Source organism: Silene latifolia, chromosome 5 (genome assembly GCF_048544455.1).
Source record: "Silene latifolia isolate original U9 population chromosome 5, ASM4854445v1, whole genome shotgun sequence".
NCBI classification, from domain to species: Eukaryota; Viridiplantae; Streptophyta; class Magnoliopsida; order Caryophyllales; family Caryophyllaceae; genus Silene; species Silene latifolia.
The window spans coordinates 90,150,514-90,167,175 of NC_133530.1; the positions used below are offsets into that span (position 1 = coordinate 90,150,514).

Below are 16,662 nucleotides of genomic sequence, written 5' to 3' on the forward strand. Positions count from 1 at the left end.
TACTTGTGTTGAAACCTCAAATTCGTAGTAGTGTAGGCTCGCTTTTGTTGCTGGTTTTTAATTGCTGATTTTGTTGCTAAATGATGCTTTTGAATCGGTACTTTGCAAAGATTGATTATCGATTAGGTGTATATTTTCATTTCACTTTTCTTGTATAAATTATCCACAATTTTGGCATTGAAATTTTATGTTTCAGGAAATCTCTATATAAAAGAGAATGATGTGATTCATGTGAAGAAGAGATTCATAGCTTGGAGTGGCTTATATATACCTAAGGATTCCCTATTGATATCTCTGGTAATTTTCTTTCCATTCGTATTGATAGAAGCGATTCATTGGAAACAGTTGGTGATCTAAACTCTTAAATTTTCGTTATATATGTCATATACAGTGATTACATTTTGTATATTCATATTGTTGCTCTGGTTTTATAGAATGAGTACATTCTTATTCTTATTCTTTTTATTGATTTGGAAATATAGGAGATTTTCACACTAGATACAAGGCAATCTTACATATTCATTCCGTTCTTTCCGTGAGATAGTTGATTTGCTAGAGGAGATTGATCCAGAGACGAAGAAACCCATGAAGAATAAGCCTCCTTCTGTCAAGTCTGGGCTGTTGTTTTATGTCGTATTCAGGTATGTACTCTTTCTTTTGTTAGTTTTAGTGGTCTTTGAGCCCCCGGCTGTTTATTCTGCTAACATTTAATTCAATGTCTTCATGTGTATGTTTTACTTTTTAGGAATCCTAGTTAGATAATGGTTTCTTATCTTTTTGTATTTCATGTCTCCTGTGCATTGTACAGTTGCTACAATGTTCTCCCATTTTGATATCATGTTCGAATTCGTCTCTACAGTTGCTACAATTCAATGTTCTGCTAACATTTTTATGCATCCGTTTAACTGTGTTAGATGACTAGTAGTTATGGTTCCCTGTGTACGGTGTTTCATTAACCCGTCTGTGGGGCATGTAATGCGCCTGGCGGTTAAGTCATCAGTTTTGTTGCCATTTACTTAACAGTTGAAAAATGTCCAGTCAATAAACCAAAATGTTGAAAAATGTTGTCATCAATAAATCAAAATGTTAACATGTTGTCATCAATAAACCAAAATGTTGAAAAATGTTAAGTCAATAAACCAACAGTCTGTGGAGCATGTAATGCGCCTGGCGGTTAAGATACTATAATATTATCAACATATTAATTGATCGACATATTTCTTGTGGTATATTTTCACTCATAGCATTTAATAGATAAGTCATATTCATTTCTTTTTCTGTTGTTCCTTATGCTATCACATATGTAGGGTCAGGAATAAAAGTAGGATAGATGAATCGGTGTTTCGCCAAAGTTGATCATTAAACAGTTACGCACGAAGTAATCACACAGGTTTTCGTAGGGATATGACTTCATTTGGGGTGAATGAGAGATGCTGGTTGGTTAGAAGTCAATTTGAAATGTAATATGCTAGTTTCCTACTCCGTCGGCATAGTTTATATGTCAGTTAATGCATAGGCTAGGCTCTGAGATGGGATGTATTTGGTGATATATTGATTACACAAAAACTCCGGAGAGACGGTCTCTCAATAGCATTATTGAGAGACCTTTCACATGATGGGGTGAGGGATCCACTTAATTTCTACTTTCCCTATTATGTCTCCCACTAAATTAGTGGGAGACGGTCTCTCATGAGACCTAATGGATTGATTAATACAAGCTTACATATTCACCCAAAAAAGTTATTTGAACTAGTGAGTTAAATTCTGAAAAAAGACAAACCATATGGCCTTTACTCCACCAAAATTATGGATAAGCTATTAAAAGGAGATGCATTTATGTGACCAGGAATGTATACCCAGCATAATGTTACAAAAATTTTAATGTCTTAAAGCAATACCTTCAAGGTTCTCCAAACAGGATTTCCATGAAGCAGTTTACAAATAATATTTTTGGCTAGCTCGTCTCTTTCTCTCACACTCTATTTTAATGATCCCTACTTAGTATCTACTCGCTCCCGTGTTTTCGTTTTCTAGTCTTCCAATTAGCTATGTACTTATAATTTTTCTGAAAATCAATAACTAGCTATGTACGCCTTATAATTATGGGCTCATTTATCTTGTATTGAACTTGTGTAATTTTTGACCCATGACAATAGGTAAGGCAAAGGGTAAAGTTCATGTGAGCCCCATTTTTCATCTTCTTCCTTTTTCTATTCTTAATGCCTTAACGTCATTTCTTGGTCTCCTAATTTTTCATTCTCCATTTTCATCTATGCTTTCCTCCTCCCTATTTTAATTCTCCGTCAATTTCTCCCTCTTTTTTAACAATAAATAATAATAATCAATAACTCACTTTCCCCCAAAACCTTCTTCATAATACTGCATAGTCGCCGGTAGCCGACGACCTACCCTACGTCCCTCTTTAGGGTTAGCTTTCTTGCTGTTGTTGTCATTGATTATGTTCCAAAACACCAGGAAAGAGAAGTGCCAATTTGGCAGAAATAATTGGCATCGATTAGTCGATTGCGAGATGGAGAATTGGGGGTTTGAGGTTGGTATTTATGGGGTCGGCTCTGGTGTTGTCGGTTCGGTGTCAGAGAATTAGGAAGTTTGAGATAGGTTTTTATAGGGGGTCTGATTTTCATCGACGAGGTCGGTGCGGCGAGGCAATATGTGGACTTGAAGGAGTGCCAGAGGACGATAAAGGATTCATGGGTAAATCAAAGAAGAGGAGCATGGACTGGCAGGTGGTGATGATACTGATGAATGGTATATAACTATATACTCCATCTGTTAATTACTTAATTGAAGTGATTAATTGATGTCGTTAAAGAAGTTAAGATGACAAGCAATTTTTAAGCTTTTTTTATTTCAAAATTAAAAAATATTGACTTGTTACACAGGTTGCCGGTCACTAAGTTTATTTTGGGAAAAGGCTCCCTAAAGTTGGGTTTACTTTGGAATAAAATGTAGTTTGGATTATTTTAAGCAGATGGGTAATAGTTCGGGTTATTCTCATCAATTAACCCAAAAGTTCATCCGTAAATAAGTCGGCATAAAACCGTCTTATTTTATAATTTATGTGGTACTAAAATAGTTTATTTATTGTGTTCTTTCCCCCAAATCATCTGTACCCTTCAGTGCTATTCATTCAGTGCCTGCTTTCATTCATCTGATGGCATCACTTATTTAGCTTACTATTTTGTTTATTAATGACCTCCTTTGGCTAAGATTGCAGCTACGGTAGTGTCAAGTACTACTTTGAATAAGTTTGAGTAAGTTTGAGCTGTTCATATAATAAAATTGTTGAGATGGGCAGTACACAGGTATGCGTAATTTTTTTTTACTTCTCCTTATATAAATTAGTCTGGAACTCTTTAATTTTGTTTCTTTTGAGTGAAGTAGGTAAGTCGCGGTTTGCTTGTGCCTCGTGGGTGCGTGTTTGTGTTGTAATTGGCTGGAGTTTCTGCTGCGACTCTAACTTATTTCTATTATTGGGAGTTCTAACTATATTTAGTTAATTGTCCTCTAATCAAGTGCGCTATAATTTTCCGAGATTGTGATTGTGATTGTTTTTGTGCTTTATTGACCTGAATATAATATTGTTTAGTAGTCTCATCCTCTCGCTAATTTTCTCTCTTCTTACCTTTCGACGGGTAAAGCTATTCAGCACAATTTTGAAACATTTTTGTGAAGTGTATATGTACTAATCAAATATATTCATATAAATTATATTCTTTGCCCGTTATAGGTTTTGATTCATCGATGGTGATGATGCGCCTTCAAATGTTGATTGAAGATGCGCCTTCATATGTTGATTGAAGTCTCTGTGACATTGCGCCTACATGATTGAAGCCCCTACCACATTCAAACTACTGGATCAGTGTCCTTGTCTAGCTAGTTACGTAGCATTTTTACGATTTTTGGACTTTTACTATCTTTCGGATCCCTTTTGGTATTTTTGATTTTGTCGTACTAAAAATTACGTACTAGTTTATATTAGTTAAATTGTCAATGCTAGCTAGCTATAGTATTTGTGATGGAGACGGTATATGTATCAAATGTATAATTATTTATAAAAGTACGTGGATACGTTATTAATTATATACGGAGTACATTGCATTATGTTTTATTTTTTATGATTTAGTAATGATAGCTAGTAGTACTATATTATTTATAGGTGTATTTAATTAATCTCTATGTACGATTTTATCAGAAATCAAAAAGTCGAAATTAGACCGTGACAAGAAGAAGTGTCAATATATGAATAGTTGACGCCTAATTCCGTCTCATCGACTGACACATAAAACCATCAATAGTCGCGGAAGACGCTTAAAAGCGTCACATTTATTGACAATTAAAAGCGTCAATAGCCACCAAAGACGCTTAAAAGCGTCAATTTTGTTGACAATTAAAAGCGTCAATAGTCCATGAAGACGTTTAAAAGCGTCACATTTATTGACAATTAAAAGCGTCAATAGCTACCAAAGACGCTTAAAAGCGTCAATTTTGTTGACAATTAAAAGCGTCAATAGGCCATGAAGACGCTAAAAAATGTCATAATTATTGACTAAAAAAAGCGTCAAAAAATAGTGACGGCCCAAAATTTGACGCTTTTATAAAGCGTCGCTAAAAAAAAAATTGACGCTTTAAAGCGTCGAAAAACGCCTAAAAAAGCGTCACCAATGCAAGGTATGTGTAGTAGTGATGATAAAACAAGCCAATAATAAAGATTAACAAAAAGAATGGTGCTCTACTACAAAATTATTTTTATTTTAATGGTATATGATTTTTCTATCAATCAAATATTTTTACAGTTATGAAATATAACACACTTAATAATTGTTTGATTTAAATAAAAAATAATATTTATAATAGATTGTGAATCCGTTTTTAAAATAATGTTCAAAAATAAAATATTTGTTGTTTTGGTTCGATTTTGAAAATATTTATCGAAATGGTGTCCACGTAGACTTGGAAATTCTGAACCTGGAACACGTGATAAACACGCCATATGGAATGACGTGTTTACTAATAAAACTATCTGAGCTACACAGTCATAGAATCATGTTGCATATATTGCCATAAGTAGGAGTCGAACCCTGCTATTTCCTTTAGTCGACAAAAAGCAAACCATCTGAGCTACACTTTAATCTTGCCAAATTAATTCACTTAATTGTATTTTAGATTTGATCTCGGGCTACAGCCCGAGAAGCCTCCGCCTAGTTCCGCCCCTGGCCCTACAATGTTTAATATATGAACCTCGAACTCGCCCCCAACTCCAAAAGTAACAACATATTGTGTTAATAATTGAGTTAATTGAAAAAGCTATTTCGAGTGATACTAATCTAAAATACGTAAACATCTATAAATAATAATAACGATTAGTGACGATTATAATGGTCATTGGTAAGTGAAGTAATTTAATCTAATTAAAAAGTAGTTATTGTATGTACTAGCAGCCTAATTGAGTCACACATTACTATTCTGTCACATAGTTTGACTTATGCCCGGTGAAACTCCCACCGTTTCAACCCTCTCGAAAACAAGCTTACGAAGGTTATTATTATGGTTCCGAGATTATATGTCCTACATTTCGAGCCCATCTGTTATACGGTATTTTTGCGGGTTATTACGTATGCCGGGAGTTTACTTAGTACGCATCAAAGATAGAGATTGCGGTTTTCCTCATCATCCAAAAACAAATTTGTTATAAGGGCATAAGAATCATAAAACCTAAGTAAGGTGGTAAAATGGTTGGGAAATAAATCAATAATGCATTAATTGTATAACATAATGGAAAATGTAACGTAGATGCTGAGTAGGAGATGTGGTTTTGAAGGCAAAGCGAGGCCCATTGCCGTACGTAGTATGGTTGCTTGATGTTGATCAATTATTACAATTAATTAAAAAGATTTCGTTTTTGTTTCGTCTCTCTTTCTGAGGGCTCTGTCCCCGTCTATCGGTGGTGTCCTTCTTTCAGTTTGAGAGCTTTCGTTTGCAGTTTTCTAATAAGTCAGCAAAAGATCAGCGTTGTTATAGATCGTTATATGGTTTTACATATTTTGCCCGATTCATGGCTACAATCAATCACGTCAGAAGAAATGGATATTCGTCAAGGAAGATTCGGAGACCCTCTTATGGATGAAAGCCTTTTGCGGCGAATCGATGATAGAGCGCATTGCGGTGTTTCATTCTTTGAACAAGAATTTATTTCCTATGGTTGTAATCGATTTGTATCCGATTGAGCTTGGCATATGTTGTAGATGTCGTATGACTTTTTATTAATGATAATGATCTTTTCTCAAAAAAAGATTGACGAATAAAGAGCCAATATGAAGACATAAATCGAAGGGTCCAAAGAGAAAGAAAGCAAAAGAATAGCACTAATTATAATAAATTCAGTCTTGATGATTTGTTAGGAGTAGTTTACTACACCTTGCACCTTCTATGGTACAACTGTACAAGTATAGGTGATCAAATGGGCTTGGGCCTGCTTTTTTTTGAGGGGCTTAAGGGTTATGTTTTGGCCCAAAAAAGCTCATGGGCTGAGTTTGGGCCAAGTGTTAAGCCCAAATTATGGCCCAGCTCATTTAGGCCCAAAAGCCCAGTTTAGCCCATAAGGGCCGAGTTGGGCTCGCTATATAGGCTCATGCATTTGACTTGACCCGCATGTATAGGCTCACGCATTTGGCTCGGCCCATGATCACCTCTAGGTACAAGTAGTTTTTTTTTTTTTTTTTTTTTTTTTTTTTTTTTTTTTTTTTTTTTTGTAAAATCTAGGTACAAGTAGTTAGGGATGTGAGGATGTGTATTTTTGTGATCAGACCGAAAAATTGGACCTATCCAAAATTGACCGGACCGGTATTGGAATTAATAATTATGGTCTCCGATTCATGTTTTGGGGAAACGGTTTCCGATCCGCGTTCGTACCGGACTTGACGCTTTTAAATTTTTCCATAGATTACTTTATATAAATTTCTTTATTAATGTTGATTAAATATGCTTAATTTATTATTATTAAGTTTTAATAATATATATTTCTTCATTTCATAATGTACTTTATAAAATTAATGTAAGCAGGTGATTAAGACGAGTATGGACAAATTCCGGTCCAGTCCGGACTTGGACCAGAATTTTCCAGTCCCGTTTTCGGTCCACTGATTTTTCCCATTTCGGATGTTAGTTTCTACTAGTTATTCGTTATTTCAATTAAGTTGACAGTAATTCAATCTTAGTTGTTAGTTTCAATTAATAATTCATTGCATCTATTAACTTTCGATAACTCTCCTATAGGATCGTCCTATAGCATATGACGAGCCCAATAAGAGAATGCAGCCCATTAAAACAGATTTTTTTATATAAAACCGAAATTAAAAAGATTGAAAACCCTTTTAAGATAACAGTAGTCATAACTCATATACTCCATTGTCCTGCAAATCTGCAATTCACCTCCGCATGTATTACCACTCCAAATCACAACCTTATCAACACAACTTAACAGCCTCTGCCGCCCATGTCCTCACCGTCGCCGCCTCAGCAATCCGCATCCTCCGCTGCCTCCGCAATCCCGTTCGCAGTTTCGTGTTCTAGTTCCAGTTAACAAGTTTAACAAGTTAAACTGAAGATTGAGAGTGTTGATAGTCACCGTCCGAACTCAAGACGCCAGTTACCTAGGTTTGAAGTTTCAGAGTTTAAAATTAATGCTACTAAACTTTAACTCGTTATTTTAATTTGAATACTCTTGTTTTTATATTGACAAGTAGAAACTTTAAATTGAAAATTATGGGTTTTAAATTATTTTGAAATCTCTATTACATACTAATTAACTCAGAATTTTAATTAGCCATAAAACGTCTAAAAATTTTAACTTCAAAACTCCTAATTTTAGCTTGAAAACTTCATGTTATTTTTATGAAGTACTTCTTTTAATTATAAGTTTAGATTATTGGTTTATTTTTGTCATCTAAAATTTTTAAGATAATGAGTAGTGAGTACCAATTTCAGTTTGAAAACTGAATGTTTTAAACAAGAAAATATGGGTTTGCGATGAATCTTCCTATTGCGATGTTATGAGAAAAGATAGTCGGCATCTGAAGCTGGATTTTGAGGCGATTCTAGGTGGATGATAATGTATATAACTGTATTGAAAATTACAAAACTGTTGCCCAATCCGAGAACAAACGAAAAGGAACCACACTATTCATTGTGAGTTTTGGTTGCGAAAGCTATATAATTTACACTTGTATCATCAGATAGAAGCCATTTTCCAGACAATGGATTGTATACAAACCCGGCCATCTCTTGAACCTGGCATGAGCAAGCATAGCAGCAAATAAGGATCAGAGAACACTTGGGCTTGGCATCAAACATGGTGAAACTAATTTAATAATTACTCTCCATCCCATTTATATTGTGTTACCATATGATTGTTCTTGTCAAGCGATGACCGCTAGCTATTTCACACAAATGTACAATAGCTACCAACTTTTTTTAAAAAAAAAAAGATGTGAAAATGTTTTTCTCTGTGGAAATTAAAAAGAGATTTGTTTAGAGAAATCATAAAAACAAATTTTATGCTGTATCTATGCATACATTTGGAGAAATTAATTGTGTAAGTGGACATCAATTAACCATGAAAGTCAAATGGGACAATAGACAAGTAGTACCGAGTAATTTTTTTTTATTTTTTTTTTAATCATTTCACTTACATTGACAGAAGCACGTTGAAGGATTAATACAAGTTCCTCAGGAGTAACAAACTTTGACCATTCATGTGTACCTTTTGGAAGCTACAGAGTACCGCAAAGTTAGGCCACAATGCAAACGAAAGGAGCAAATAAAAATAAAATAATAATAATTAAATGCAGCGTTAGCTTACACCGCTAACAGTTTTTCCTCCAAATCTTTTGTCGGAGGGATTTGATTAGGCTTGGAGGAGAGAAAATGGATCCTCCCCCTCCATCTTCCCTCCTACACCATTTGTTATCCAAAAAAGGGATTTTGTATCCCTACCTCCCCCCCTCTAAAACCCCACATCCAAACTAGCTATTAGGGACTCTAAAATAAGGACCTCTCAGCCATATACGTACGGTGATACATCTCTTCTTTAAAAAATAATACAGTGATAAATTTGAAATTATTAGAATGTCAATGTTTAAAGTGAAACAAAGAGATGTTAAAAAAACAAGGCTTAATAAAATTATGCCTTGTTTGGATAGCAAAATAGGGGGGAAAGGGAGGGGAGGGAGATAGAGGGAAAGGAAAGGGAGGGGAGAGGAGAGAATGGGGCATGATTGTTTGGATACAATTTTCCTCCAAATCTTTCCTATGTTGGAGAGATTTTGATTTGCCTTGGAGGAGGGAAAATGGATCCCTCCAAATCCCTCCCCCTCTATTCCCCTCTACCATTATTTGTTATCCAAACAAGGGATTTTAAATCCCCTACTCTCCCTCGCTTTCTTTTCCCTCCATCCAAACACACTAAATGTTTTTTTTTTCTTCGCGTCAAATGAGCCACAAGAACAATGTAGCTACATTGGGGTAGGGGAATTCAAATCTGGGACCAATTTTCTGTTATACTTCCATCATTATACTAAAAGTTTCATACATAGCATCTTCCTCTACTTTTATTGCATGGACCTCCCTTTTTGGCGCTTTTAAGGGTGTGTTTGGATAGCAAAATTGGAGGGAAAGAAAGGGGAGGGGGAAGGAGAAGGAGGGAAGGGAAAGGGAAGGGAAGGGAAGGGAAGGGAAGGGATAATGGGGAGGGGATGTTTGGATACATTTTCCCTCCAAATCTATCTAATTGTGGAGAGATTTTGATTTGCCTTAGAGGGAAAATGAATCCCTCCCCCTCCATTGCCCTACAGGCTCCACCCTTGTTTGTTATCCAAACAAAAGGGATTTTAAATCTCCTACTCTCCCTCCCTTTCCTTTCCCTCCAAATCCCTCCATCCAAACATACCCTAAGGGTGTGTTTGGATAGGAGGATTTGGAGGGAAAGGGAGGGGAGGGAAAGGGAGGGATGATAAATCCTTTGTTTGGTTAGCAAAATGGAGGTGAAGGGATTTTGAGGAAGGGAAAATGGATCCCTCCATTTCCCTCCTCTAAGCCAAATTATTTCCTCTCCAACAAAGGCAAGATTTGGAGGGAAAATGATCATCTCCATTTTCCCTCCCCTTCCCTTCCATCCCTTTCTCTTCCCTCCTTCTCCCTCCCCTCCCTTTCCCCCCGTTTTTGCTATCCAAACATACCCTAAAAGAAAACTTTAAAAGTGGCAAGGGTTGGGTAGAGATTCTATGCCCATATCTTTGAGCGTCATGTTGGACACAAGTACAGCCTTAAAAGTGAAGGGTCAGTAACATAGTTTAAGATATACTTTCCAAAGAGTCGGGCGAATATATAAGTGGACTGACTGATATTACTACAATAGGATACAAGATAAGTTAAGGTCATACCCAGTGAAGAATGTATTCAGCTACTAAGATGGTAGCAGCATAAGCTCTCATAGTCCGATTGATAGTAGAAATCACAGTTGCTCCATTAGCAGCAGTTAATGCTGCCAGAGATTTGCAAAACTCAGCAGGATCCGCCACGTGCTCTATCACCTTAAGGAAAAAAAAAAATTAGGCAGATAGGACTCAAATTTACTTTAAGATAAATTTTATCAAGCAAAAATGATTCAATACTCTAGTTTTATCTCTGCACCATTTTTTTTTTTGTTTCAAAGGTACTCGTTAAATATGCAATATGCATAGACCAAGCAAACAGCTAATCACAAATACGGGTCGAGTCAGTTCCTACTCAGTTCCGGTACAGGTCGTTTCGAATATGTTAGCATTCGGGTTCGATTGGGTTGGGTAGGGTTATTTCAGGTTCAGATGTGCTATTATCGAATGAACGAGGGTAAAGATCAGTTCAAGGCAACCAATATTCAGATGGGAACGGGTCCATTTGGATCACATATTCGGGTTTATTTATTTGGGCACGAGCTGTAGCAAGTCTACTTAAATCATATAGCATGCACCTGAACTTGTAGTTTCACGATTAAATCTAGTCAATCCAGCTTACCAGTAAAATTATTAGTATTACTAGACTCTAGTCAACTGACTACATCCAATGAACTAAAAATTGACTTCAGAGTTCAGAATAAGAGTGCAAGGAAGTCAGCTTAATATACAAAAATCAGCTACATCCTTGTACCCTTTCACACCACATAATACTATCACGCCCATAATGCATCTTCAAAGGAAAATGAATCTTCACAACCAATATTACATTTATTAGTCCAATTGCACACTAAAAACAACACAATCTCAATCCATCAAAAGCTTCCATTTATGAAAAGGGGTTTCTGGAGTGTTAGATATAGGCGACCTTACTCCTGTGTTAAAGAGACATAGAGCCATAGAGGCTCTTTCTAGATGACCATAATGAGTGTTTACCAACTCCTACTTCATGACATAAAGAGTGCAAGCAGTTTGGTGAAACTTTTAGCCTTGATCCATGGTCCTCCAAGGACAAATTGGCTGCATTTGACATGGTAACATATTGGTTGGACAAAATTGTTTCCTTTTGTGTCTATAAGAAACAAGACAGACTAAAGATTACTCCACATATCATTCAGAAGGACACCTAAAAAACACGCAGTAACAATTCATGTTAAAAATATCAGGTTTTATTTTACCTTTCCGTGAGGTCCTTGAGGTTTACATGAAGGTAGTAGATAAGCAGGAAAGAAAGGGGGAACAAGAGTTTAATTTGGTGACTAAAAGTGAAGGAAATATAGCGCCGCATTATCGGGAAAAAGTTTTTACGCTTCAATTTCCTTCATTAACGAATAAAACACACTAGCGGTATCAGTATATCACAAGAGATTACACATCTTGAATAGACATAAACCACCTAACAAAAAAAACAAGTTTAGTGAGTCATGTTGCTCGATTACATCATAATTCAAAAGAAGAGTAACAAATCTTTAGCTCCATTAGATATGGGAACTAGGTATCAAAATATAAAAACATAAAATTTAAAATATATTCAGAAAGTAAAAGTGATCTAGGACAAGCTCACAAAGCTAGCATGAGTATACCTCCAGAGCAATCACCGCATCAAATACTCTGTGTTCTTCCACCAGTTTTTCTGTCATGTAAAACTTTTGAGAATGTTACAATGTTACATAATTAGATATCAATGAACAATGAAGCTAAAAAGAATTTAAATAGTATATAGTGAATAGACTAAAGCAGATCAGTGACATCAGTCTTTCTGACAACTAGGAACTTTGTGCAAGTACAGGTACGTGATCCATCAAGAACATTACAAGATATTTTCACTGAAAAGTATTTAAACTAAAGAAGTATGACTGATTTTAGTGCTTATATCTATAATATTACATCAACCACTGAAAATGATACATACCATGACAAGTTTATCCTGAACAGTAAAAAGTAAACATAATCGCATTTCTGAGCAGTTCAGGACATTCACAACAATTGCTTAGGATCAGTGAAAGCATCTATTAACGTATCAGATTAAACTTCTATGATTCTATCAATGAGTGGCCATTAGATTCAATAACAAATTCCTCACAGTAACAATTGCTCCAAATGGGTACCAAAGAAGATATAAGTACAAAACAACTAACACTACATATATAGGACAAACATAAGCCAACAACTAACACTACATACATAAAACGATCATGAAGCTAACATATCCAAATAGCTACTAGTCAGCTGAAGTACAGTTGCACAGAAAATATTAAAATGACTAGATAAAAGCACAAGTGGTGACATGAGGCGTGATCTATGAAGCAGCTACTTGTATAAAAGATCGAAAAATACCTGCTGTAGTACATCTATATTCAATGGATGAAGTCAGTGGATCTCTTTCCTGTTAACACCACATTGTGAATTTGCAACAAATCAATTTAGTATCCAAGCAAACGTGTTATATATACACACATGCATTATATATCTACAAACATGTATTAAACTGAAGAGTTTGGGTAGCATTACTTCCGAGATTGAAAATGCAATAGAACAATTATCCAAGTGTGAATTATTCAAGCGAGTAATCTGTATATGCAACTATGCAAGTACATGAGTCCAAAATTAAAATGATCCACTTCTTAAGACTAAACTAAATATAGTGACCTAACACAAATTATCTTGACTAATACTATGCCGGCAACAACATGTATCTGACGGTTAGTTGCGTTCAAACATCAATTCATCACTTAATTTACTCCCTAAACGTATAAATTGATGGCAAACAGTGACATGCAAAATCCCTTATAAAAATGCTAGAGCTAAAAGCCTAGAAAATAATCAATTGTCTCAGCCCCCCATTTTAACATTGTCTCTTTGAGGAGAAACAATGACGAATAACTGAACACTAAGCAATCATCATCACAGAAAGAGAGTTACACGGCTAACAACTAATGGATTAATGTCACCCAAACTCTTCAGGACCATCAAGTCGTAAACTTACAGCATGAAGACGTGCAATTTTGATATTTTTATCCACCACATCAACACCTGTCACCGTAGCTCCCATCCGAGCCAAGGGCTACATAAGATAGAGAGATTAAGCAGCGTAGGCTATACAAAGAGCAAAGATTGCATGAAGAAATGCTTTAAAAAAAAGTCGTTAAACAGTACAATACTCGTTAAACAGTACAATACATATTGATTAAACACGTGTGGATATAGTATTGAGTAACAGTATACCTCTGATAATATCCCTCCTCCACAACCAACATCAACAAATTTCAGTCCTTCAAAAGGTTTAATGCTGTTCGGATCTTTTCTGAAACAAGTAAACAGAAGAAAAAGACATTAAGAACATTAGCTCTCGTTCTCAAAATATGAATGCCTAAGTACAAATTATATATGGGTAAATTACTGGCAGCTGCATAGCTGCATCGATTGCTGAGTCTTAAGATACCAACTATAGTCAAAACTTTTTTTGGGTTGCTAAATCATATGGTTGTTTAAACAGCACGCAACCTGAGCAGGCTACAGAATATATTGAATTTAGGCCTTTCTCCCGAAATCTGTTTCGTAACTAAATAAAAATTTGGAGCCAACCTCAAGGATTATGGGAAGGGTTATGGGAAGATCGCTCTTTGAGTCATCCCCCTCATATAAGTTAAGGTATTCAATATTCAAATTTCAAAGTTCATATCTTGTATGTTGCATGGAGACCGCCCTTATACAACTGTCACTTCTTTGTGCAATCTAAGGTCGACTCAGACTCAAACCCAACTCAAACCCAACTGGGGTCGCCTAAGCCATAGTTCACAGAATAATAGTCTCTTTCTTCTATCAAACTACATACTTGTTTTACAAGATTGATAAGGATAGGAGAAAGCACTGAAAAAGAAGGGAAAGGAGAAAATTTCAACCTGAAGTGATGGCAAAGCGTAGACCGTATGAAAGCAAGCCTTGTTGGATTTAAAGCGTGCAATGGTTTGAATGGTCCTTCAGCATCCCACCTAATTAGAACGTAAAACCACCATGGTATAAGCTCATGGTGATAAAATCTTAGGAAAAATAAGTTGGCTAGGCAGCAAAACAGCCTCAATATTAGACAGATACATAAACCAATGTGATAACATAGTCATACATCATACACAAAGACGGGGTAAATGAGTGGAATACATTAGTATAACAGATATTATAGCTACATACTACATTGGATGATATAAGTTATAAGAAAGCATCACAGCCCAATACGTACCCATGCAAAAACCAGTTCAGGTGTTTGACCTTCGAGATACCAAACAAATATCACGCCCAACTAAGGGTTTAGCTATTACCATTGCTTAAACAGATACTCCCTCCATTTCTTTCTTTGATATCTTCGGTCCATTTCTTTGATATCTTCCAATTCTCTCACGTAAATCACTTTTTATTTCTACTCACTATTAGATGCATTATTATAGTTTTCATTAACCTTGTATCAAGGTCGCTACAGATGAAATCAATGATACAGAGGGAGTAGATAATATGAGACAAAACTGCAACAGACTTTAAAACTTCAGAAAAATGTTCCTTGCACCCACAATGAGCAAACCAAAAGCTTCCTAACTACTCTTTAGTGACAACCCACACGATAAAGTTAGTTTTTGCGCTATCTTTATATCCGATATCTACCACAAATCCACAATGCATGCAATACATGTCACTAACCTAAACAAGAAACATACTTTTGGAGTTTTGGGACTGAAGGAATACTAATTTTTCAACAGGTGAACAGCAGTAAATGCTAAAAATATACTCTTTGTTTATCTTTTTTGTTCTTTGTGAGGACTAAGGAGTATTTTAATCAAAGGTAAATAAATGATTGGGACGGATGAATACTCTGTAGTTGCTACTACATGGTGATCGTCTCAAACAATGCCCAGTAATTCAACCTATTCACAGCCAAATTGGACCTTGGTCCAATTTGAGTCCAATTTGAGTCATGGCCAACGCATATATCTAACTAATCGTCATTTCTTATTTGCAATCAAATTAGTCCTATTGAATCACAAACAAAACACCTGCCTGAACTAATCGTCATTTCATCTCACATCAAACCAACAAATTTCTCAATTCGTCAACTAATATTACTGCAACCGAATAAATTAAACAATAGCTAATAACAATGAAAGATTAACAAGAAGATGAATATAATTGTAGAGTAATTAGGCAAAAATACTCAATAACTAACCAGGTTTCAGCAACAGCAGAAAACTTAGCATGTTCTGCGGCGTCTACAGAGGACTTGCTCGAAACCCTAGCTCCATTGTTAACGACAGCATTAGAAGTATCGGAAACCACCGGAATATCGACGGATAGAGGCGGCGCAATTTGAGAAACGTCGGAAAAGCGGCGAAGTAGGGACGACGAAATTGAGGGGAGAGATTGCGCGGTGGAGGTGCGGAAATGGCGTAGTCGAGACATAAATCTGACCGCCATTGTCGAAAGGTTTTGAGCTTTCTCCTGCGCAAGAATACTCCCACTAATTGTTACATAAGACGGTCTCTTAGTATAAGACCAGTCCACTAACTAAAAACCCAAAAAAAAAAATCAAATATTTATTATTAGGAGTAATATTTATTATTAGGAGTAATATTTTCCCACCGCAGCCTCTTCACAAATATTCAACTCAAAAGCCACAATTTTTAAACATACAACTTTATGCTTTCAGACTAAATATAGAAGTTATTAAACTAAAACCTTCGTTAAAATAAAGACGAAAAAATTAAAAATCTTGAGATTTCAAGGTTCTAATATGAATTTTCAGGTTAAAATTGTGAGTGTTGAAATTAAAACTTTTAAGTTATTAAAATTATGTTTATGGGAAAAAAAACAAATTTTCAATTAAACATAAATTACAAGTCACAACTAACAACCCATAATTTTCAACTTAAAGCTCAAAGTTGAGTTTTCCATCTAAAACGACAAGTATTCAACTTTAAAAACCGAAAATTTGAAGATCAAAATACGAAACCTAAGTTTTTCATCTAAAAACACAAGTATTCAACTTTAAAAAATAGAAATTTGAAGATCAAAATACGAAACCTAATTGTCGGTGATTGGGCGTCTTCGGCAATGATTATTGTAATCTTAATCTTGAGATGGGAGGACGTGGCTTGAAAGAGGGGTT

The 16,662-nt window shown here is 35.5% G+C and overlaps 1 protein-coding gene across 1 annotated transcript; it reads right to left on the reverse strand.

Annotated features, from left to right (window-relative positions):
- Window positions 1–8,121: 8,121 nt before the first annotated feature.
- Window positions 8,122–16,132, reverse strand: LOC141657853 (ubiquinone biosynthesis O-methyltransferase, mitochondrial-like). The gene is made up of 9 exons (XM_074465228.1): window positions 15,724–16,132; window positions 14,414–14,503; window positions 13,737–13,815; window positions 13,498–13,575; window positions 12,849–12,897; window positions 12,095–12,144; window positions 10,461–10,610; window positions 8,712–8,792; window positions 8,122–8,310 (listed from the first exon to the last, which is right to left on the reverse strand). The coding sequence occupies exons 1-9, from the start codon at window positions 15,969–15,971 to the stop codon at window positions 8,200–8,202; spliced, it is 936 nt and encodes a 311-aa protein (XP_074321329.1). The 5' UTR covers window positions 15,972–16,132; the 3' UTR covers window positions 8,122–8,199.
- Between the last annotated feature and the right edge of the window lie 530 nt (window positions 16,133–16,662).